Consider the following 24957-nt stretch of genomic DNA (forward strand, 5'->3'; position numbering starts at 1 on the left):
TTTATTCTTACTGCAGCCGCTCACTTAGTCATTTTGCTGTACCAATGGGACGTTACCAGTCAGCGCTCAGCGCACAGAGAGCATGCTAAAATCACTCCCCGATACATTGATTGACATCCTGCTCTACATACACGCTGCAGAGAAAACTGTCAGTCAAGGAGAAGGGGCGAGTGATTACAGCACTACAGACCCCAATGTCTCCCTGGTGACTGAAAGTGAGCAGCTGCAGGGAGAATATAACTTAATTTTCTCCATGTAGCCTCTATGCCAGTTAGACAGCCGGACATGCTTAAAAGATTATTTATCTGCAGATTACAAATCGGTCTGGTCAGAAATGCCATTTTTTTTGCTAAAAGATTCTTATTAAGTTAACTGTTCAGTGTTTTTACCCCCTTATACCCATTTTAGTTGCTGCAATCACTCCCCCTACTTTTAGTATGACAGCCTGTACTGCAGCGTGTGTAGAGCAGGATGGCAGTCAGTGATTTTGGGGAGTGAATACAGTGCAGTTTTTAGTTTTTGCACTTTCATTTTTTTCTCACCTTTTTCCAAGAACCATGACTTTTTTATTTTTGTGTTGGCATAGCTGTATGAGACCTTGTTTTTTTTAATACTGGCACTGGGATGTAAAATGACCTGGCAGCATGATTCACCAGGTCAGTGTGATTACAATCATTCCAAATGTGCATAGTTTTATTTTTATTTAAATGGTGAAAAAAGAAATGAAGTTTGAAAAAATAAAAAATATGTTTGTGTTGCCATTTTCCGAGACCTGCAGCATTTTAATTTTTCCATCTATGATGCTGTTTTTTTGAGTCCTAAGCTATCATTTTTATTAATACCGATTTGGGATAATAAAGTTTTGATTGCTTTGCACTGGATTTTTTTAGCGAGAAGTGGTGACCGTAAAACTTCAATCTGACGTTTCAAGTTTCCTTCTCTTTGTGGCATTTATTATACGGATTAATTTGTTTTATATTTTCATAGATGAGACTTTTACCTATGCGGAAATGCCACATATGTTTTATTTATTTTTTTATTTCTTCTTTTTTAATGTGGGCTAAAGAGGAGTGATATGAACTTTTGAATTTAATATATATTTTTTTTATATTTTTAGAAAGTAACATGTATTTTTTTTTTTCATTTTTTTAGTTCCCTTAGGGGACTTGAACTTTTGATCATCTGAATGTGATCTATGCTTTAAGGTGTTAATATCTTACTAAACTAAAATACCTGATAATCCATATTCTATGTAACTAAGACACTGCAGGTAAATGATATAAGATCTAAGAAAAATGATTTATACAAGATATTTCATGTTTTATTACTCCTAGTATATCGACTATTAGGGGGCACTGTTTTCTTGCTGGGTACAAACAATGTACAAAATCCCACCTGTATTTTTTGTACATGATTGATGCTTGGTGACCCCCAACCATGACGAGCCCCCAATCACAACTGCTAGTCTGTGATGTGTAGATGCAGATATAAAGGAGCAAAGGAATATCTTTAATGTAGCACTTGCATCATCAAATCCTATGAAAGGTCCCTTTCCATGTAAAGCAGCTGCATCTTTTTCTACAATGTCGCTTTGGGATAGATTCCAGACGTCTGTATTTCTATGTTTGGTGCAGAATACTATCAGGGCTTCTTAAGTCAGAGGTACATAGCAAACTGCACAAATAGAAATCTGAACAGCATGTACTGGCGAATGTGGCTCTAAGAAAAATAAACCTGGCCCAGTGATTAGCATGGGGAAGTGTTTCTGTAATGTTCAATAAATGTGGGTCAATCAATGATGTCTAATTGTAATTGCCTGCAGTTATCTGGCACAATGCACTGTACGGCCGGTAGACTTACTGCAGCCCCAACTCTTCCTTCTTCACCATTGTTCATGTTCCATCATTTCACTTTGTGTCCTCTGTGCTCTCGCTCTGTGTAAGTGGGGCGTTCAGTTATGTCACATATCACAGTGGAGCAGCTTGTTTGTCACTTTTCATGGATAAAATAGGACAGTGCTTCTTTTTGTGGATAAAAGGACACTTTTTCTTTCTGTCACATGGTTCTTGCAAATGTAAAGTCTCTCTGTGAACAGACAGTCGTTCTTCATTAAATATACAGTATATATAGATATATTAGTACCAGTATATACACTCACCGGCCACTTTATTAGGTACACCATGCTAGTAACGGGTTGGACCCCCTTTTGCCTTCAGAACTGCCTCAATTCTTCGTGGCATAGATTCAACAAGGTGCTGGAAGCATTCCTCAGAGATTTTGGTCCATATTGACATGATGGCATCACACAGTTGCCGCAGATTTGTCGGCTGCACATCCCAAAGATTCTCCATACAAGGCAGGATGGATCCATGCTTTCATGTTGTTTACGCCAAATTCTGACCCTACCATCCGAATGTCGCAGCAGAAATCGAGACTCATCAGACCAAGCAACGTTTTTCCAATCTTCTACTGTCCAATTTTGATGAGCTTGTACAAATTGTAGCCTCAGTTTCCTGTTCTTAGCTGAAAGGAGTGGTACCCGGTGTGGTCTTCTGCTGCTGTAGCCCATCTGCCTCAAAGTTCGACGCACTGTGCGTTCAGAGATGCTCTTAGGCCTACCTTGGTTGTAACGGGTGGCGATTTGAGTCACTGTTGCCTTTCTATCAGCTCGAACCAGTCTGCCCATTCTCCTCTGACCTCTGGCATCAACAAGGCATTTCCGCCCACAGAACTGCCGCTCACTGGATTTTTTTTCTTTTTCGGACCATTCTCTGTAAACCCTAGAGATGGTTGTGCGTGAAAATCCCAGTAGATCAGCAGTTTCTGAAATACTCAGACCAGCCCTTCTGGCACCAACAACCATGCCACGTTCAAAGGCACTCAAATCACCTTTCTTCCCCATACTGATGCTCGGTTTGAACTGCAGGAGATTGTCTTGACCATGTCTACATGCCTAAATGCACTGAGTTGCCGCCATGTGATTGGCTGATTAGAAATTAAGTGTTAACAAGAAGTTGGACAGGTGTACCTAATAAAGTGGCCAGTGAGTGTATATTATAGTGCATGATTATTTTGATCATTTGTTAACAATAATACTGTTTTTAATTTAACACAGATGCTGTAGGCAGGTTAGATTGATAGGAATTAGATAGATAGATAGATAGATAGATAGATAGATAGATAGATAGATAGATAGATAACTAGATGGTGGCCCGATTCTAACGCATCGGGTATTCTAGAATATGCATGTCCACGTAGTATATTGCCCAGCCACGTAGTATATTGCCCAGCCACGTAGTATACTGCCCAGTTATGTAATATATTGCCCAGCGACGTAGTATATTGCCCAGTCACGTAGTATATTGCCCAGTGACGTAGTATATTGCCCAGTGACGTAGTATACAGCACAGAGCCACGTAGTATATTGCACAGCAAAGTAGTATACAGCACAGAGCCACGTACTATATTGCCCAGCCACGTAGTATATTGCCCAGCCACGTAGTATATTGCCCAGCCACGTAGTATATTGCCAAGTCACGTAGTATATTGCCCAGCGACGTAGTATATTGCCCAGTGACGTAGTATATTGCCCAGCGACGTAGTATATTGCTCAGCGCCGTAGTATATTGCCCAATTACGTAGTATATTGCCCAGTGACGTAGTATATTGCCCAGTGACGTAGTATATTGCCCAGTGACGTAGTATATTGCCCAGTGACATAGTATATTACCCAGTTGCGTAGTATATTGCCCAGTGACGTAGTATACAGCACAGAGCCACGTAGTATATTGCACAGCGAAGTAGTATACAGCACAGAGCCACGTAGTATATTGGCCAGTCACGTAGTATATTGCCCAGCCACGTTTGTCACAGGTTAAAAAATAAAAAATAAACATATACTCACCTTTCCGAGGGCCCCTTGTAGTCCACGGCAGCTTCCGGTCCCAGGGTTGGTCTGAGCGCAGGACCTGTGATGACGTCGCGGTCACATGACTGTGTAGCGGTCACATGACCGTGACGTCATGGCAGGTCCTTCTGCCATACCATCTTTGCCACCGCAACCTGCAATGGAAGATGGTGGGCGGTGCGAGCGGCTCAGCGGACTACAGAGGGTGAGTATAGCAGGTTTTTATTTTTATTTATTATTTTTAACATTACATTTTGTACTATTGATGCCACATAGGCAGCGTCAATAGTACAAAGTTGGGGACAGACAGGGTTAATAGCGGCGGTAACGGAGTGCGTTACCCGCGGCATAACGACGTCCGTTACCACCGGCATTAACCCTGTGTGAGCGGTGACCGGAGGGGTGTACGCGGGCATCGGGCAGTGAGTGCGGGGAGTAAGGAGCGGCCATTTTTTTCCGGACTGTGCGAGTCGCTGATTGGTCGCAGCAGCCATGAGGCAGCCGGCGAGACCAATCAGCGAACGAATAACCGCGACAGACAGACAGACAGACAGAAGGACAGACAGACGGAAGTACCCTTAGACAATTATATAGTAGAATAGATAGATAGATAGATAGATAGATAGATAGATAGATAGATAGATAATTAGATAGATAGACAGATGATAGATAGATAGATATGGGATAGATAGATAGATAGATAGATAGATAGATAGATAGATAGATAGATAGATAGATATGGGATAGATAGATATGAGATAGATAGATATGGGATAGATAGATAGATATGAGATAGATAGATGGATAGATAGATAGATATGGGATAGATAGATAGATAGATAGATAGATAGATAGATAGATAGATAGATAGATAGATAGATATGGGATAGATAGATAGATAGATAGATAGATAGATAGATAGATAGATATGGGATAGATAGATAGATAGATAGATAGATAGATAGATAGATAGATAGATAGATATGGGATAGATAGATAGATATGGGATAGATAGATATAGATAGGTAGATAGATAGTAGATAGACATATAGATGGATAATAGATAGATACACATGTAGATAATTGATGATAGGCAGATAGATAATTAATAGATAATAGCTAGAGATATAATAGATGATAAATAGAATATAGATATTAGATAGATAGATGATAGATAGACAAATAGATGATGGACAGGGCCGTATTTGCCACTAGGCACGTGAGGGCACGTGCCTAGGGCGGGGACAATGCAGGGGGCGGCACCTGAGCAAGGTTTGTTGTTTTTTTTTTAATAAAAGCTGGAAGTGGCATGCAGATGGACAGATTTGATTTTATAGAGTTAAAAGAAAAAAGAGTCTGTCTTGTCTCTATGAATGTTTGACCTTAAAAGTTAGCAAGATTGCTATCCCAAATAGAATAGAGACAAAAAGATAAAAAATATATTCCAAAACGTGAACAGATAAGTATGGGTCACACTCCCAGTGTGGGTATAATCCAAGGAGGAGTAATGACGGTGAGCCCCGTCGCTCTCCTAGCGCTGCTTCTGTTCCCAGGGTGGGGTGTAAGCATTTCCGACAGATGCTCTATGGACACGGATCCAGTCCTGATACAGATGGCGTTATGCCTACTTCAGAACGCGCCTGAAAAAACACTCGTAGACTTGCTGTACACATGTTCAGGCTTTTAAGTGTCTTTCAACCACTTCAGATGCCAAGTGATTAAAAGAAATGAGCTGACCATTCTCAGGGGAATTTCTCACTTGGAAGACACTTTACTATAGGTGTGAAAGAGAAGGCAAAAAATGTGTTTTATGAGCATTTCTGCCTAAAAAATGCTCACATTTTACTCATTGCTTAACAAAGTTCAAAAAATGTCTACAAGAAGTGCCCCCAACAATGCTTTCAAACTGCTTAACGCCCCAAAAGAATGTGCCAAGAGACACCCCCAACTTAAATAATAAAAAAATAAGCTAAAAAAACCCTCAAACTATACTCACTTCCCATACAGGTGCCTTTCCAGCAATGTAGGCACCAGTTCCTTTTGAGGCTGAGGTGACACTGTTTTGCCAATCGGCGGCTGCAGTTGGTGTGCTGTGCTCTCACTTCCCTTGGACAACCCTCGAACCTCCGGGGGAGGTGTGGCTGCAGTAGCCTATTAGCGACCTCTGATTGGCTGCAGGCTCACATGGCATTACAATGTTGCCAAACCTTGGGAGACCTGGCGCCACCATCACTGTACCGATGCCAGAATGGGAGGGGAGAACAGGGCATGTTTATTTTACAATGGGAAATGTAGTATTTACGTAGGGGTTGTTTGAGTAATGGGCGGTGCCTTTAAGTAAATCTCGTTCCCATGCTGTGAAAAAAGTAAATGAACCTGTGTTACAATGCATTGAGTGAAATTTGCATAAAATGTGGACAATTTATGCAGTGAAATTGACAGAAAGTATTTAGTGCTGCAGATTTCACTGATGGTTTTATGTTGCAGAAGTTCGGCATGGGATACTTTGGCATGGAGTACATGGGTATGGGGTACATGGGTATGGGGTATATTGGCATGGGGTACATGGGTATGGGGTACATGGGTATGGAGTATATGGGTATGGGGTATATGGGCATGGGGTACATGGGTATGGGGTACATGGGTATGGGGTATATGGGTATGAGGTATATGGGTATGGGGGATATGGGCATGGGGTACATGGGTATGGGGTATATAGGTATGGGGTATATGGGCATGGAGTATATGGGTATGGGGTATATGGGCATGGGGTATATGGGTATGGGGTATATGGGCATGGGGTACATGGGCATGGGGTACATGGGCATGGGGTACATGGGTATGGGGTACATGGGTATGGGGTACATGGGCATGGGGTACATGGGTATGGGGTACATGGGTATGGGGTATATTGGCATGGGGTACATGGGCATGGGATACATGGGCATGGGATACATGGGCATGGGATACATGGGCATGAGGTACATGGGCATGGGGTACATGGGTATGGGGTACATGGGTATGGGGTACATGAGAAGTTATCGTTAGTACAGCCTACTGTTTATATCATTACTACCCATCGTTAGTGGATGCCGTACTCTTCACATTCCGAACCCATTATTGAGAAGAACCATGGTGGATGACTTCCAAATGACCAAGTTGCCTTGGAAATGGTTAGGGAATACTTTCAAATCTCCCAAGCTCTCAGAGAGTACGCCTCATTAATAAGTATTCCTAGGCGGTGCCGACCTGCAGCAGGTTGTCTATTTTTCTTTGCGTTGACTGTTCCAAGAATGCTATTTGTTTTAACCTCAAGAACTTTCCTGCCTGCACAAGTTCTTTAAGTACACAATTCTCGTGGCTGTTTCTTCTGCCTGCTGCCAGTTCCTTGTGTATGCTGATACACTCAACCTGCAAGGCTATCTTCCAAGTCCGACTTCCTTAGGCACAAGAAGGAATGAATTGAACAATCTCAGCCAAAGATATCACATGGGGGACTTGAAATACCAGCCTGCATAAGAAAGCCTTGTTCTGTGCGCTGGGAGCCTGGGCGCGCTCCTGTCCAGTGCCTGCGAGCATGCCGCAAGCTACGCGGAGAGAGGAATACAGAAAGGTAGGTAGGTGGGCTGCTTTCCTTACCTGCACCAAGGCATAGGGATACACTAAGGGACAGAGCTGACCCCACGTCTGGATATAATCCCTGGATGCTGGATCCAAATCTGTGGATTATCTACTTTACATTATGATTTATCATCATTCAGAAAATCTCCATATATTATATATTCCAGATATTAAATCCTTTTCATTAGATTGTAGTGAACTTGTGAAATTAGGATAAAATGCCGCACATTTCTTGCTATGGGGTGGGTTTATTGCCAGTGTATGGATTTGTTTGCCATTTACGCTTGTTGCTTCTGTTTATTGTATTGTTATTAATATTCAGACAGAACTTCAATATTCACACATTTATACAGATGTAGCAGGGCTGAATATGTCAGGACGATTTTCTCATAGGGTTATGTCCAAGCACGTAGTATTGTGGCAACCCTATGAGCAAAGCATTAACCCATGTTCCCCTCCTCGTATGAGTTCTGCACATGGGTCCCCCCGTTATTAATTTCTGCAACATCAGCAAATAAATGATGTAACAGAGCTCAACTGTGCTACATCAAGACACTCGTGTAATATTCAGCTTTACTACGTGTACGTGCTCAGCTCGTTTGCTTTGTGGTAACAGAAGATTTGCACCTGTTCTTTATTTCTGTTCTTGTTAGGACGTGCTGAGTGACTTTCTGTTTCGCCCGACTCTTCTACATTGATTGCCCCAGAGTCAGCTATGGTTTATTAACATGGCCAGTGCTACTAATACTGACAAACGTGGTTATTCTGCACGACAAACTCAAAATCACTGTACGAACAACTCAGCCCTGCTGCACTATCTCAGTCTGCTACAAGGAGAAAATGAGCTCTGCTACATTACTCTGCTATGCTGCAGTGACAAACCCCGACCGTATACATCAACAGACCCTGGACTGATAGAGCTGACTTTCTTTTTGCAAGTTTCCACCTAGTTTTATCCCTTTTTTATAAACCATAACATGTGGTCTCAGGACATTAATACGCACTTTGTTGTGGAGCATAGACAAAGTCCAGCTTCTCTATTCATTGTGTATATATGAGAAACACATCTGAATGTGTAGGAATCTCAGAAACCCGATAGTGGAGTCTGACTGTAATCCAGGCACATGCCAGTTATAGGGATTTCATTCTTCCGTCATCATGGCACTATCCCTAAAAACACTCTGTATGAGATATGATGGCATTTTCAGCAAGCTTATTTTTACACTGCTGGACTAGGCAACTATCGGAAGCGTGTGAGGGTCTTCCAACTCCCGATGACAGCAAATGTCAGGAGAGAGAATGAAGAGGCATGCTGGATTTTAGCATGTTCCATGCTTCTCTCCCCACAGAAGATATGCTGCTGTATGAGGATTCTGACATCAACATATACCCCTCTCCCCAATGAAAACACATGAACATTTAGCTAAACCAATGTTTATGTGTAGTTAGATGATAACATGTTTCCTTCATCTCGTAAAGGTGCCATCCCCCCCAAAAAAAATGTTTCTATCTATTATATATATATATATATATATATATATATATATATTAGTGTCTTCCGGGAAAAATGATCAAGTTTGTGAAATTTCCACATTTGGAACAAAACGTCGCCATCACTATGGATCAATAAATAACTCATATGTCCTTGGATATTATTGAGGTTTGGTTTTGTCTGGGAGGCTTTGCACCCTCCGCTCCATTTTGCTACAGCTAGTGCTGCACCTATATTTTTGTTTATGTGTGTATATATATTTATATATATATTATATACTGTATATAGATATATATTATCCCCATGACCTTGGTCTTTATTGTCAGGCTGCAGCAATGACATAATGACTATTACTTCTACAGCCAAACAGTGGGCTCAGCGGGCTTGTGCCATCTTCTTCAGGCTTGCTGATTGTCTGCAGAGGTCTCATGCACTGTAGTGCATAAAAAAAATACTACGTGCATAAAAAAAATACTACAACCTGTCAACACAGCCCATTTTACAAATGCAAGCCTGCAGAATTATAAAGCAAATCTTAGAAATAGTGATGTGTGAATCCCTGGATTTGGGTCCGGCGGGTTCTTCTGATGAATGGGGGTCCCGAACATCCATTGTTTGCCATGTTGTCATTTGCAAACACTGCCTCCGATCGGCGGTAAGATTGTTACTGGCAGTCAGAGAGCTGCGGTTCCTACACTATCAGATGACAGCATGAGCCAGCAGCTGTGACCAACAGTAAAAAATTTACCTCCGGTCACAGAGGCGTTGGCTGATGTGAGTACTACTCTCCTCAGCTTACACCTTCTGTTGCTAATAACAATGAGAGCAGGCGCGTATTCATCAGCCTGCACCATAAATAAATTAAAAAAATGTAAAATGACGTGAAGTCTGTTCTATTTTTGATAACCAGCATGGCTTGATGACCGTCGTGGCAAAACTGACAGCTGCGGGCTGCAACCCTCACCTGTCAGCTTTATCATGGCTGGTTTTCAATAATACAGGGGTCCCCACATAGTTTTTAATTATTTAAATACATAATTATAAAAAACAGCTTTGGGTCCCCCCATTTTTGACAACCAGCCAAGCTAAAGCAGACATCTGGGGGCTGGTTTTCTCAGGCTAGTAAGGGGCCAAGAATATTGGCCCCGAGCCTAAAAATAGCAGCCTGCTGCCACCCCAGAAAAGGTGCATCTATTACATGCACAAATTCTGGTGCCTTACCTGGCTCTTCCTTCTTGCCCTGTGGCGGTGCCAAGTGGAGTTAATATTTGTGAGGTTGATGTCACTTTTGTATTGTCAGGTGACATCAAGCCCACAGGTTAGTAATGGATAAGCATCTATAAGACACCTATCCATTACTAACCTCATAGTCATATTGTAAATAAAAACACATATAAAGTCCTTTATTGGAAAACAAAATCCACACCATGTTTTACCAAATTTTGTACAAATAACAGTTATACTCGCCTTCCATTGAAGCCCTGGTCCCCTGTAAAAAAAAAAAACAGAAAATAACAGACAATAAAAATACTCACACTTAGGCCTGGTTTACATTAGCGTATCTGTGCGCAGTGTATGCCTGCATACAGATCCGCATAGATCCGCATACATCTTGCGTACCTATATTTAACATTGTATACACAGGGACATGCGTTAGCATCAGTTTGTATGCTGATGCGTCAGCATGCGTTGTTTCGCTGTGCTGACCGAACGCAACATGCTGCTTTATTGTCGCGACAAATAAGAACAGGCATGCACATGCGGATGAGTGCGTCAAAGCAACGCATTACTGTCTATGTGAATGCATTGGTACGCAAGGACATGCGTACGCATGCGTTCGAAGCCCTTGCGTACTTTGGACTGTGCATGTCCAAGAACTGAGACACGCCCATTGAGACATGCCCTCCTGTAAATATCAAACGCATGAGCATAAACAACGCAAACGCAGGCAAAAATGCATACAAACACATGCAGCGGGTTTTTTTGCATCATGCGTAAGCTGATGTGGATAAAAAACGGAGTGTAAGTATGCGTTTAAATGCGTTTTGGCTTGCGTTTGCGCATGCACATGATATGCTGCGCACAGATACGCTAATGTGAACTTAGTCTTAATGCACGGATGCCCATGACCCCTGTAAAAAACAAAAATAATAAACAACTATGTTCCTCACCTGTCTGAAGTGCAGCTAATCCATACTGTCCATCAATGATTTGGATGATTTGGAAAGTGGTCACTGACGGCTCTCCGCACCAGCTGGCACACATTGACAGTAGTGTAATCTCTACTGTCAGTGTCTAGCACTGAGCTCCTGTAGTGAGAAAGTTCATCGGAGTTCATAGCTGAAAAAGCAGCATAGTGATCTCTCTATTCATGATAACCGGCCATGATAAAACTGACAGCTGATGGTTGCAGCCCACAGCTGTCAGTTTTGCCCTGCTGGTTATCAACAAAAGAACAGACCCCAAGTCCTTCATTTTTAAATGTATTTATTTTGTTATCAACAATAGAACAGACCCCAAGTCCTTTATTTTTAAATTTATGTATTTATTCATAGCCCAGGCACCGGCTAATGAATACTCCCATCAACAGTGCCTGCTCTCGCTGTTATTAGCGACAGCCGGTGTAGGCTGATGGGAGTAGTATTCGCAATAGCCGACGCATCTGTGACCGGAGGTAATTTTTTACCGCAGGTCACAGCTGCTGTCTCACGCTGTCCTCTGACAGCATGGGAACTGCAGCTCTTTGATCACCTGTAATAATTTTACCGCGGATCAGAGTCTCCGGTGTTTCTCGCGCTGTTATGCAGACGACAACGTGGTATACACCCGATGTTCAGGTTGCTGAACCCGAACAGTAATACAGACTTCCTGGACAAGTCTGTGTTCAGGTTCGCCCAGCACTACTTAGAAACCCTTTTAAAGACAAGAATTAAAAAGATTAGATTAGCAATATATGATTATGTAGATATGTGCTGAATACATTCGGGTCTAGTATATGATTTGGAGTGGTGGCCACAAATTTTTATCACTATTTCCCCAGTCGTACCCATATTTCTTGATCAATAGGCCACAACTACAAAATTATCAGTTTCTCAGCACATCAAGTGCAAATATGGTAATATTAGGTGCAGTGCATATACAATAAAAACATAAATAAAGCATAAAAACAGCAGCAGTGAAATGTACAGTATATAATACATGTCAATGCACCCTCAATCCAGCTCCACAGCTGCAGTACAGTAGAGCCTGATATCATCTCATCTATACTTTTGATATTCTACAGTGCCAGCCATAATTCTACCATTCATAGTGCTTTCAGCCATGGTACCCACAGTCACTATGTCCAATAATACCCTCCACAATGACTACATGCTTAGTACCCATTGCATAAACCACATGGCCTAAGCTATGGTACACCAGAACGCCAGCTATAATGCCTTTAGCAATAGTTTTCTATAATTAAAGTCAAAGTTTTCGATCCACTGTGTACCGTAATGTGCATTATTCTGCCGCTCCTCACCATATATACAGAGCACAGCTGGTATGATTTACTCTCGGCTCAGCTACGGCTACATGAGATGACCCAGATATTTCAATAGGCAGTTGAATACAGGACCTTGGTTTTGTGATTTTGGAGGTTTCGTATTTTTGCCTTGAATAGTTGCCTTTTTTTCTATCAGACAGATAAGAATACAATTCCCTGTTCAGTTATTAGTGGCAGACAAAGAATGTACACCATGATTCTCCTCTTGAAAGGGCTGTCTGTGTTCTCCAATTGTGACAATCCCGTAAGTCAGGTTCCAAAGACAAGTGATTATTGCACAGTGTATTAAAGGGGTTTTCCCACGAACAAAGTTAATTAAAAAGTTTATTTTAATAAATACATCTTGGAATAATAATATTTTCCACATTTGGATTAAAAAATATGTTCCTGTGTTGCAATCTTCTGCTGTAATATCTGTATACTCTCTTTTACTTCCCCCCTGCCCAGGAGCTATGGTAAGATCAGAACATTTTATTTAATCACATCCAATTGTGGAACTTATTACTCCAAGATCTATTGATTCAAATTGACTTTGTTCATAGGAAAACCCCTTTAAGTAGGACACATACAAGACCCTTTTAACTCTCCAAAAGGGTTTATTCATCCTCTTGTGTAAAAAAGAAAGTGCTTTTTCACATTGCTGCTGACCATTATAGACATGTGGTACACAGATAAAAGGTTTTTATTTTCAGGAAAAAAAGAGATTTCAAGATTTTTAACCCCATGACATGACAGAAATGAAAAAGTGCATTTTTACCACCTAAATGTCGCCAACTACTGATCAGGTTACTACAGCCGGCAGACTCTAAAGCCGCTAGTTGGCTGTGAATTGCCATGGCAAACATCAGGACCACACAAGTATGCTGTCAGTCTGCCGATGGGGTTACAGAGGACCTGTCACCAGTTTTGTGACACAGCAGCTAAAATATCACCTTATTCAGCGTCTGCGCTACATTCCCTAAATCCTTATAGAACCCCCTGACTCCCCTTTTATAGTCCCGAAAAACCTTTTAATTTCTCCCACACTGTATGGTAATTATAATCTCTCCCATCGGAGAGATGAAGAGGGAAGATTACCATACAGCATGGGAGAAATTAAAAAATTTTTTTAGGAGTATACAAGGGGAGTCAGGGGGTTCTATAAGGATTTAGGGAATGCAGCTCAGACGCTGAATAAGGTGATATTTTTAGCTGCTATTTCACAAAACTGGTGACAGATTCCCTTTAAAGAAGAAGCCCCCACACTCTGTTAACCATTTATATGATACAGTCATTTTTGACAGCAGCATCTAAGGGGTTAAACAGATATGGACGGCACCAACACTGATCATGGCTGATGCAGCAAGTTGTCAGCTACAGTGTACACTGGATGGGGAGGCTATTCTCTTATATCTCAGGCGAGTGAAAAGACATATTGGTGGTCCTAATGGGTTTAAGAAAAAAGAAAACACTATTTTTACATGTATCATCAAAATTATTGATTTCCCCCATCATTAAAAGAGTTCTCTTCTTAGAAGAAGCTGAGAGTGACTGATCAGTGGGGGTTCACCTCCTAGGTCCTTAGTGGTAATTTTTAAACATATATGTATGTAAAACAGTTAATGATCCATACAGTTTCCACCAAACTATTGAGTCATAGAGCGCAGTACCACTAGTCTCCACTTGGCAACCTAACATGGAGAACCTCTTTACTCACAGCTTACAATATTATGGACATAAACCTTGAACTCTTTCATTCCTGTAATCTCATCACTTCTTACTAATGTTCTTGGCGGTGATAACTGCATATACAGTGATTAACAGCTCCTTATCTAATACAGCTCCTTATCTAAATACCCCTCTTTGTTTTGGGCTCTTCCAATGGAAAGTTGAAGAATTAATCTTTACTTCATTAAGATTTGGATGTAATTTATGTGTCACTGAGGAGTCCCGTCCAGTCTTTCTCTGTGCTCGGATTGTAGCTATTGTCTCAATGCACAAAGGGATTTTGCTGTCTAGTAGGTTGCCGTGTGTTTACCAGACAGAGCAAATATATACAAATCAGGCCAAATCTAATCGCCTGGAGTTTTGTTTCTTTGTTTTATTCTAAGGTACTGATTGAAATGTAACATTGTGCCGCTTTATGGTATATTAAAATTCTGTTGTAGTTGTGAATCCAACAGCAAGAAGCTTTGTAACTAGCATCGTACAAAACGCTCCAACTTTCGCAAGGATTTGGGCATGAGCTTTGAGAAAATGGGACTTTAATAGTTTCTTAGCAACTTGAGATGGCTTGTACGAGGGAAAGTATTTTATTGTGTTCCCATGTTCCAACCTTCAAGCATCATCCTTCCACAGCGTGTTCCTCTTTCAAACTAAAACAACATTTTTTTAAATCCAAAATTCCAACCAGAGCAGAGGATAGATAGATAAGATATATACACATATACATAAATATATATATAGAGAGAGAAGGAGATGGAGAGAGAGAAGGAAAGGGAGAGAGAAAAGGGAGAGGGAGAGATAGAAGAGAAGAGAGAGGGAAGGGAAGGAAGATAGAGAGGTCTTAAGGAGGTATGAAAAAAATGCTGTAAAGTAAGAATACTTGGAAGAATAGAAATGTTAATAGTTTATTTTTATCAGTTAACAAAATGCAAAGTGAAAGAACAAAAGAGAAATCGAAATACAGTGAATATATGGTTGCTCTGGGGTATACTTTATATACCACATTTATTGATATGCTTTAGGCTGAGAAAAAGTATATATGCTGTATATATAGATATTCTATACACATAGATAGATGGATGGATAGATAGATTCTTGCTGGACGGCTGGATAGATAAATTTAATCAAATTAAGGGTAATACAATCCATTGTATAAAAATAAGAGAACCATGAAGCGGCAGATGCAATGTAATAAGCGTCCAATGGCCTGTTTATCATGTTAATCTATCCCTCATCTAAGAGACGGATTGATTTTTTTTATAATAGATAACAGACAATGGAGGAAGAGAGGCGACGCAGTGGCTATACAGTGCAGAAATTAATCATGCAGAAAGTTTAATTGGCTTGACATAAGACCATATTATTAACACATTACGAGGTAACTGCGGAGGTGTCTCTAGAGGTTTTCTCATAAAAGACATTCTACAGGGTCAAGATCTTGCCAAAAATCTGCTGTCATGTGAAACAGTCAAGTGTGCAGATGGGTCGTTAACCATAGTGCAGATGTTCTGGAGCAAGTGTAGTGTTGATGTATAGATGGAGCCATATAGTCCTGGTGATGATAGAAAGGTAGATAGATAGATAGATAGATAGATAGATAGATAGATAGATAGATAGATAGATAGATAGATAGATAGATCTATAGATAAAGATAGAAAAAGAAAGCAGCACTCCATTATTTAGGTGAAAAAATGTGGTTTAATTCAGACCCACGTGGCAGGCGACGTTTCAGCTCCTGTTGAGCCTCTCTCAAGGCTTGAGAAAGGCTCAACAGGAGCCGAAATGTCGCCTGCCATGTGGGTCTGAATTAAACCACATTTTTTCACCTAAATAATGGAGTGCTGCCTTCTTTTTCTATCTTTATTGGATTTTTTGGCATACTGGATTGATTGCTGTGATGGCCTGTGCACCCGACAGTAGAGATTGTGCTGTTCCATTTTTTTAGGTTTAGATCTATAGATAGATAGATGATTGATAGATAGATAGATAGATAGCTGATAGATAATGGATAGATAGATGATAGATAGATAGACAGATAGATAAATATGGGATAGATAGATAGATAGATAGATAGATAGATAGATAGATAGATATGGGATAGATAGATAGATAGATATGGGATAGATAGATAGATAGATAGATAGATAGATAGATAGATAGATAGATAGATTAGCATAGGGATAAAAAGGAAACCAGTTAGAATCCTGTAGAAGTCCTTTCTTTGCACATAAGCCGTGCAGTGTGGGCTCATAGCCTGTCTGCGTTGTATATGCATGAGCCCTATGAAGAGCTTTCACTGTGTGTCTCCTGCCTGTGAGATCTAAACCCTTGACTGCAGTTCAGAAGGAAATCCTTCCTGTAAATGCAGATTCAGATATAAGAGGCCGTTACCATTAAACTGTACTTGAACCTGCATGTTTTATTTTCACAAGTCTTTACGAGACCTCACATGACTTCTGGAGCTACACATTAGTGCAGAGTCACTGGTTATGGGCATGTGCTTTTTTTTCTTTTTCTTTTTTACTATCCTCACAAATATAATCTGAAAATGTTTGAATTTGCTTGGAAACTCAGGAAATGTCGCTATTAAGTTGATCGTAAACCGATCGATTTGGTCATCTCTAATTGCAAATACTCAGTATATTAGGTTTCATAGAGTTGTGTCTTGGGTTTAAATCCTACCAAGGACAACATCTGCAAGGGGTTTGTATGTTCTCCCGTGTTTGCGTGGGTTTCCTCCGGGTACTCCGGTTTCCTTCCATAGTCCAAAGACATACTGATAGGGAATGTAGGTTGTGGGTAGAGTGATGAGAATGTCTGTGGATGTGATGGCGCTATATACGTAATATAGAATCTGTTCTGTACAGGCTCTTAGAGAATGTAGCAGCAATGCAGAGGTGGTGCCATGTCACTACGAGCCTGATTCTTCTGCACACCTCCATGGTATGTAGACTGTTTTAGGCAAGCTGCCTGGTTCGGACTGGTTTGCGGTGTGTGTGGTTACAGTGTGTTAGGGGTCAGGTTTGGTACATGCTGTTCTCCTCATGCAGGCATACTTCTTGTCACATGTGTGGCATAGCAGAGGAGTAAATGATAGGACAAAGGCAAAAACTGATTTATGATACAGACAAGAAATAACAGTGTCAATCAAAGATAGCCGAAGAATGCTGTGTATTATCATGCACGGAGCAGGAAGGAGGAGTTCTGCAGAATGGCAGCATGTATTATACTGTATGGACGTCTCCTACTCCTGAGGAGTATGCTGAGAATACAGCGGGACAAAGTAAGACCCGAGAAGAGCTACCAGGATGGTGAGTATGTCTCACGAGGAACAGTTAAAGGCTCTGGGAATGTTTAGCTTGCAAAAAAGAAGGCTAAGAGGAGACTTAATAGCTGTCTACAAATAGCTGAAGGGATGTCAAAGTGTAGAGGGATCACTATTCTCATTTGCACATGGAAACACGGGAAGTAATGGAATGAATCTGAAAGGGAGAAGATACAGATTAGATAATGTAAAAAGTTTTTTGACAGAGAGGGTGATCAGTGAGTGGAACAGGCTGCCATGAGAGGTGGTGAGTTCTCCTTCAACGGGAGCCTTCAAACAGGCTGGACAGACATCTGTCTGAGATGGGTTAGTGAATCCTGCATTGAGCAGGGGGTTGGACACAATGACCCTGGAGAGGTCCCTTTCCAACCCTAACCTTCTATGGTTCTATGATTCTACGACATGGCGAGATGACACTCATTCAGTGCCCACTCACTTCTCCAGGTCAGAGGCCCCGTAAGAGATGAGCACATTTTCTACAATGCCCCTCGTCAGACGGGGTAATGTTACTATGGATACAGAGCGCATGGAAAGCATGGCTGTAGTGTTCATTATATCCCAGCCTCTTCATGTCACTGGCTCAGGTCATTCTACAGCTGGTTCTTCATGGAAATGCAAGTCAGCGGACAAACTCCGCAGCAGATGCTGCCAGCTCCATAGTATTCAGGGGAAAGTAATGTAAGTGCTGGGAAGGTGTAAGGTAGGTGGTGTGGGGCTCAGTCATTGCATCCGATCCCTGGTAACGCTGCATACATTGTTATACAGGGGGAAAACATGGCGCTTGTGTGTGTACTCATGAAATGAGTAATGTATTGGGTGTGGGCTAAGAAAAGAATCTAGATTTACAGGAGATTTTATATACGGTATTTACATTACATATTATTAGTTCTTTCATTACATTTTCTTCTCTTGTTGCTTAAATGTCTTGTTCCACTTTTGCCTTGTGTCAATGAAAAGTTATTAAGAACTATGAATTTTAATTGACACATCTAGCTAGCTTTTCCTTCATTCTATGTTCTTTCTTTCATTTCTTTCTATCTTTCTCTGTCTCTTTTTCTTTATTTCTTTCTTTTTTCTGTCTTTCTTTTTTCTTTCTTTTTTTCTTTTTCTTTCTTTCTTTCGCTCAATACCTCCATTCTTTCCTTCATTCCTCCTTTTACTTCTCTCAATCTGTCTTTTTCTCTTTCTTCTTACCATGTTTATATTGTTAAACTGAATGAATTACTTTATTAAGAAACCTAATAGTCTTCAATATGTAAGATCTCCAACATTACCATTTGTAATTAAATGTCATGACTTTTGGGATAGAATAGTGAAAATCAGTTTTTGTGTAAGCTTTTTATTGAAAGGTTTGTCTAATCATGGTTCATTGTTCAGAGTCTGAATTGTGTTATAATTTTATTGCTGCAATAAATTGATGTTATTACAAAACAATCATACATGATCAATATTTTTCTTTCTCTGCACTAACGTGCCATTTTACCTTCTCTTTCTTTTTTTGCAGATGCCAGACCAGTTTGACCAGTCAGTGGTCCTCAACCAGCTAAAGTACTCAGGAATGCTTGAGACAGTCAGAATCCGCAGAGCTGGCTTTCCTGTCAGAAGACCCTTCCATGATTTTTATTTTAGGTGAGTATTTCTTGTATTTATGCCCTTGTATTCATGTGTTGTGCAGTGTAGCCAAATCCAATATTGTGGGTGTTCCTGTAGCTGATATTATGAAGACTTAACATAGCATGACAATAATATTTTTGTATGTTTTGAAGCTCTAAGGTCACGTACACACTTGTTTTTAGTAGATACTAAGATAATCATATGACCAAGAACTCTACTCTACTAGATCATTGATCTCTATATGAACACATGTACCAGACAAGCGTATTGCTTGCTGTGGGCTGTGCTGTTGACCTGTCATAAGACAAAGCTGATTGGACGAAAAGTACATACGTGTTTGCAGTACAGTAGGCATGTGCCGGCTATAGAGGTCAATGGCCTCCTCATTTTTCTTTGCTCCCTGCCTAGAAAATGAAACAAGGTGTCAACCCTACATTCAGGTAGTTTCTTCATATATATTATCGTGCGGTCTAAATGGGTAGATATATCTTCCAATTTTGTTGCTGTACATGGATTTTAAGCTTCTTATCCCGATTAGTTATTGATTACCAATTTTCTTCAAGGTATAAAGTACTAATGAGAAATCTAAGCCTTCCTGATGACTTGAAAGGCAAGTGTGAGACCTTACTCCATCTTCATGACACGACAGATACAGAATGGCAGATGGGGAAGACCAAGGTAATACGCTACCCTTTGTATTCATAAGAAACGGTAGCAAGCCATAAGCGTGACAGTAATTTATTACTGTGGGGTATGGCTGGCTCAATAAATCATAGGCTGCTGCTCTGTTAACACCTTACGGTTCAGTATAAGATCTCTGTTCACCATGAGCCAGAAATCCTACTAATCTAGCCTTTATATTGTACATCACATGAGAACATAAAGGTGCACTTTATGATAATGCCCAAGGCAATATTCTCTTGTTTATATAGCAGATAGACGTGTCACTCTTTGTACGTATGCACTCATGTTGACATAGGAAACACCGGAAAGCAGATGACATCTCATCCTGAATAGCATAGAACAGGTGTCACTTTGGAGTCATGCACATGGCAGGTATTGATTGTAGGGAGGTCGCCCTTTTAGCTTTAGTATGGTCTTAGATGTTCTGATTTTACATGATACATCCATAAATGAGCATTGCTACTTATGACATTATCTAAATGTAGTGTTATATGAGAGCAATACTAATGGAAGCAATACAGTCAAAAGACAATCATGCACGCTAGACCACGAAGAAGGTGGGAATTACCAAAACTATGCCACAAATGTGCCAGGTATGAGGGTGTTCATGAGTATGTCTTGAATTTGGAGAATTGCTAAGTATGATACAGCAAGCACCATTATTTCCATTTCTATGAAAAGAATACTAAATCAGTCCAAGTACTCAATATACTACTCGTATGATCGGTTTTGAGTGCACAAAAGGAAAAATTGAATCTGTGCAGCTCAAAAAATGATTGTATTTTGTGCTTGCCCAGGTCTTTCTGCGCGAATCTTTGGAGCAAAAATTGGAGAAGCAACGCGAAGTAGAGGTATACAAGGCAGCCTTGATCATACAGTCACACATCATGGGCTTTGTGGCAAGGTAGGCATAAGGTGTCACATTGGGGGAAAATTGGTCTTGTGTAACTTACCGAACATAAAAATAATAATGTGAATATCCACTGGATATCAAAATTCAGGGCTTAATAATTAGATAAATGATTATTGTTTGCTTATGTAGCACAATCATATTACATAGACATAGTCATCAGTGACGTACCTAGAGTCCAGTGGCCCCCAACTCCCCGTATGTTGGTCAGATGAATGTTCCCTTGAAGCATTCTAAATCCTGTAAGGGACCTAAGGGGTAATGTTTCTCCTTGTGGAGAGTGACAAGCCAAGCCTGGCATGTCAGACTGAGGTGACTTATATGCCATGCATGCTCCTCTGGGAAATTAAATATGAAAATTGTCTCTTCAGAGAAGAAGAGGACTAGAACTCTAGTGCCACCTATTTGAAGTAGCAATCCTAAAAGTCAGTATTGACCCTTTAATAAGCCTTGCCATAGGACTTAAGGTACCTTCACACTAAACGATATCGCTAGCGATCCGTGACGTTGCAGCGTCCTGGCTAGCGATATCGTTTAGTTTGACACGCAGCAGCGATCAGGATCCTGCTGTGATATCGCTGGTCGTTGAACAAAGTTCAGAACTTTATTTGGTCGTCAGACCGGCGTGTATCGTCGTGTTTGACACCAAAAGCAACGATACCAGCGATGTTTTACACTGGTAACCAGGGTAAACATCGGGTTACTAAGCGCAGGGCCGCGCTTAGTAACCCGATGTTTACCCTGGTTACAGTGTAAAATGTAAAAAAAAAAAACAGTACATACTCACCTTCGCATCCCCCGGCGTCCGCTTCCCACACTGACTGAGCGCCGTAAAGTGAAAGTGAAAGCACAGCACAGCGGTGACGTCACCGCTCTGCTGTTAGGGCCGGCGCTCAGTCAGTGCAGGAAGCGGACGCCGGGGGACGCGAATGTAAGTATGTACTGTTTGTTTTTTTTACATTTTACGCTGGTAACCAGGGTAAACATCGGGTTACTAAGCGCGGCCCTGCGCTTAGCAACCCGATGTTTACCCTGGTTACCCGGGGGGCCTCGGCATCGTTGGTCGCTGGAGAGCGGTCTGTGTGACAGCTTTCCAGCGATCAAACAGCGACGCTGCAGCGATCGGCATCGTTGTCGCTATCGCTGCAGCGTCGCTTAATGTGAAGGTACCTTTAGGGTAAATCCTATGGCAAGGCTCATCAAAGCATCAATATTGACTTTTAGGATTGCTATTTCCAGTAGGTGGCACTAGAGTTTAAGTCATCTTGCTCTCTGAAGAGGCAATTTCTATAAATCCTATAAGGACATACATAATGTAGTAATGCCACTCATCTTCGGTTACTTCCTGGTATCTATTTCTCCCATCTTGGGCCAATCCTAGTATATATGTCCGCCATCCTGGTATATATGTTCCCCATCCTGGTATGTATGACCTCCATCCTGGTATATATGTTCCCCATCCTGCTATATGTTCATGATCCTGATATATACCAGGATGGAAGTTATATATATCAGTATATATCAGGATCATGAACATATAGCAGGATGGGGAACATATATACCAGGATGGAAGTCATATATATCAGTATATATGTTTCCCATCCTGGTATGTATGGCCTCCATCCTGGTGTATATGTTCCCCATCCTGGTATATATATGTCCCCATCCTCTTGGCATATCCTGGTATATATGTGTATTCCCGATCCTGATACATATGTCTCTCATTCTAATATTTTCTGGTATATATAACTTCCATCCTGGTATATGTTTCCCTTCCTAGTATATGTCCCCCATTTTACCGCTGTTCTTTAGTGCATATAAAAAAAAAAAATCATACTCATTTTCCCTCCGCTCCCTCGATGCACATCAGCCTCTTCTGAGGATGGCAGCAGACCTAAGTGTGCAAGTGATGGGAGTGCATGATGTCACTGCCATACTCCCCCAGTCACATGCAATCCAATGTCAGCTGCTGGCCTCTGATTGGCTGGCAGTGTGTATTGCAGTACATGGACCCAGCAGGTCCTCTGCGCTGCAATACTCTACAGCTGAATGTGGGTCTGAGGACTCACATCCAGTTGAAGTTTGCGCTGGCGTCGGCGGGCTCCCTCCCTCAGGGGCCCGGTCACAGTCGCAACCTGTGTGAAATTGTTACGCCCCTTATAACCATTAATGTCCTTATTGGAATTCCCATGTTAATATTCCTTGCTGTCCTTTGTGGTATTTGGGCCCAGTTCTGTGAAGCACCAGTGCTAACCACCATGCTGCCAATAGGACATATATGTCGATACTGGCTCTGTGCAGGGATCAAACAAGGTGTGGACATAATAGGAGAGACCAAGTGTTCCTGTCAGAGGAGATTAATGCATTTTAAAAAGAACCTTTCAGTGTTTCAGAGATTGTTGTAGAAAAGTCCAATAGGAGACAATTCAATGACTTATTGTCCACCTGACATTCATGCTGAACGTCAGGAACCAATGGTTGTATGGCACAGCCCCAAACTAATTTTCTGATTGTGTAGGTAAAAGTCCTTAAAATTGTTTATAGGCTAAATGATAATTTACACATAGTAATACTTAGTAACACATTGTACATTTTAATAGAAGTTGGTTGATAGTTGAACAACCTTTAAACTAACGGTTTTCCAAATAATGTATTTTTTTATTGCTAATACATACACATTTTAGTAAATATTGGGTGTCACAGTGGTTCAGATTGGCCATACATGTTCAGTAACGCTGAGTGAAGGACAGACAATCATTCTGGGACAATTCTGGTAGCTTTCGAATAGATGGTTCCTAGACCAGTGACATTGGACAAAAGTTCCACACAAAGTTAAACATGTTCTACTTGTTTCTAGATAGAGACTGCATTTCACTGGTCAGATAAAGCTAATGTTCATTGTTGAGTTTCACCTTATGAATTATCGTTTTTGTTGAAATTGTCCGTTTTCATCAGCTTTATACTAATGGGCTTGGCCATCTTAAACATTAACTGTAAGTTAAATTTTTGTTTCATATATCATTAGTGAGCATGAAGATAGGAAACTTTGTAATATAGCTTATTAAATCTGATTATAAATATCAAAAGACTTACCATCACTTCCTAAACAGAAAATAGGTGTGTACAGGTGCTTACTAAGAGTAGTCATCCTCATATATAACCAACGAATGAAGTAGCACTCTGTAGTGCTATAGCATGAAAACATGAAATATATGAAATTTGAATTGCATTACTGCTCTAGCAAATTGGAAAAATTGAGAATGCTGAGTACATAAGTTGGCCAATTCGTGTGCCACTTACACATTAGACAGGGTCATAGCAACAAGACTAACTTAAAAACTTGAGTAAAACCTCACTACAACATCACTGTCTTGTGCCAAAGTCTTCATAAAGATAACGTAAAGAATGTTTTCTTTTGGCACAATTTGTTAAAATAAAATATTCTACTGATGTTTAAGATTCACCCATGAGGGTATGTGCACACGTCAGGATTTCTTGCAGAAATTTCCTGAAGAAAACCGGAAATTTTCTGCAAGAAATCCGCATTTTTTTTTTTGCGTTTTTTTCCCGTTTTTTTTAGCATTTTGCAAGCGTAATTAGCTTGCAGAATGCTAAAGTTTTTCAAGCGATCTGTAGCATCGCTTGGAAAACTGACTGACAGGTTGGTCACACTTGTCAAACATAGTGTTTGACAAGTGTGACCAACTTTTTACTATAGATGCTACCTATGCAGCATCAATAGTAAAAGATAGAATGTTTAAAAATAATAAAAAAAAATTAAAATATGGTTATACTCACCCTCTGCAGACAGCCGATATCCTCAGCGGCGTCCGTTCCTATAGATGGTGTGGTTCAGGACCTTCGATGACGTCGCGGTCACGTGAGCGGTCACATGACCGGTCTCGCGACCAATCACAAGACAGCGACGTCATCGCAGGTCCTGAACCACACCATCTTTAGGAACCGAAGCGGCAGCATGCAGTGGTGAGAGGCGGGAACACTCCGGGGGCCATCGAAGGTGAGTATGTAACTATTTTTTATTTTAATTCTTTTTTTGGACCAATTATATGGTGCCCAGTCCGTGGAGGAGAGTCTCCTCTCCTCCACCCTGGGTACCAACCGCACATAATCTGCTTACTTCCCGCATGGTGTGCAC

At 40.9% G+C, this 24957-nt stretch overlaps 1 protein-coding gene across 1 annotated transcript in view; it reads left to right on the top strand.

Annotated features, from left to right (window-relative positions):
* The window catches only part of MYO10 (myosin X), a 243549-nt gene that overhangs the window by 172113 nt on the left and 46479 nt on the right, over positions 1 to 24957 (top strand). The window contains exons 20-22 of the mRNA XM_077269704.1: positions 19098 to 19222; positions 19771 to 19885; positions 20689 to 20795. Of these exons, the coding sequence (XP_077125819.1) occupies positions 19098 to 19222; positions 19771 to 19885; positions 20689 to 20795 (347 nt within the window). The remainder of the gene's footprint in view (positions 1 to 19097; positions 19223 to 19770; positions 19886 to 20688; positions 20796 to 24957) is intronic.

The sequence above is a fragment of the Ranitomeya variabilis genome, chromosome 6 (genome assembly GCF_051348905.1).
Source record: "Ranitomeya variabilis isolate aRanVar5 chromosome 6, aRanVar5.hap1, whole genome shotgun sequence".
In the NCBI taxonomy this organism is placed as follows: domain Eukaryota; kingdom Metazoa; phylum Chordata; class Amphibia; order Anura; family Dendrobatidae; genus Ranitomeya; species Ranitomeya variabilis.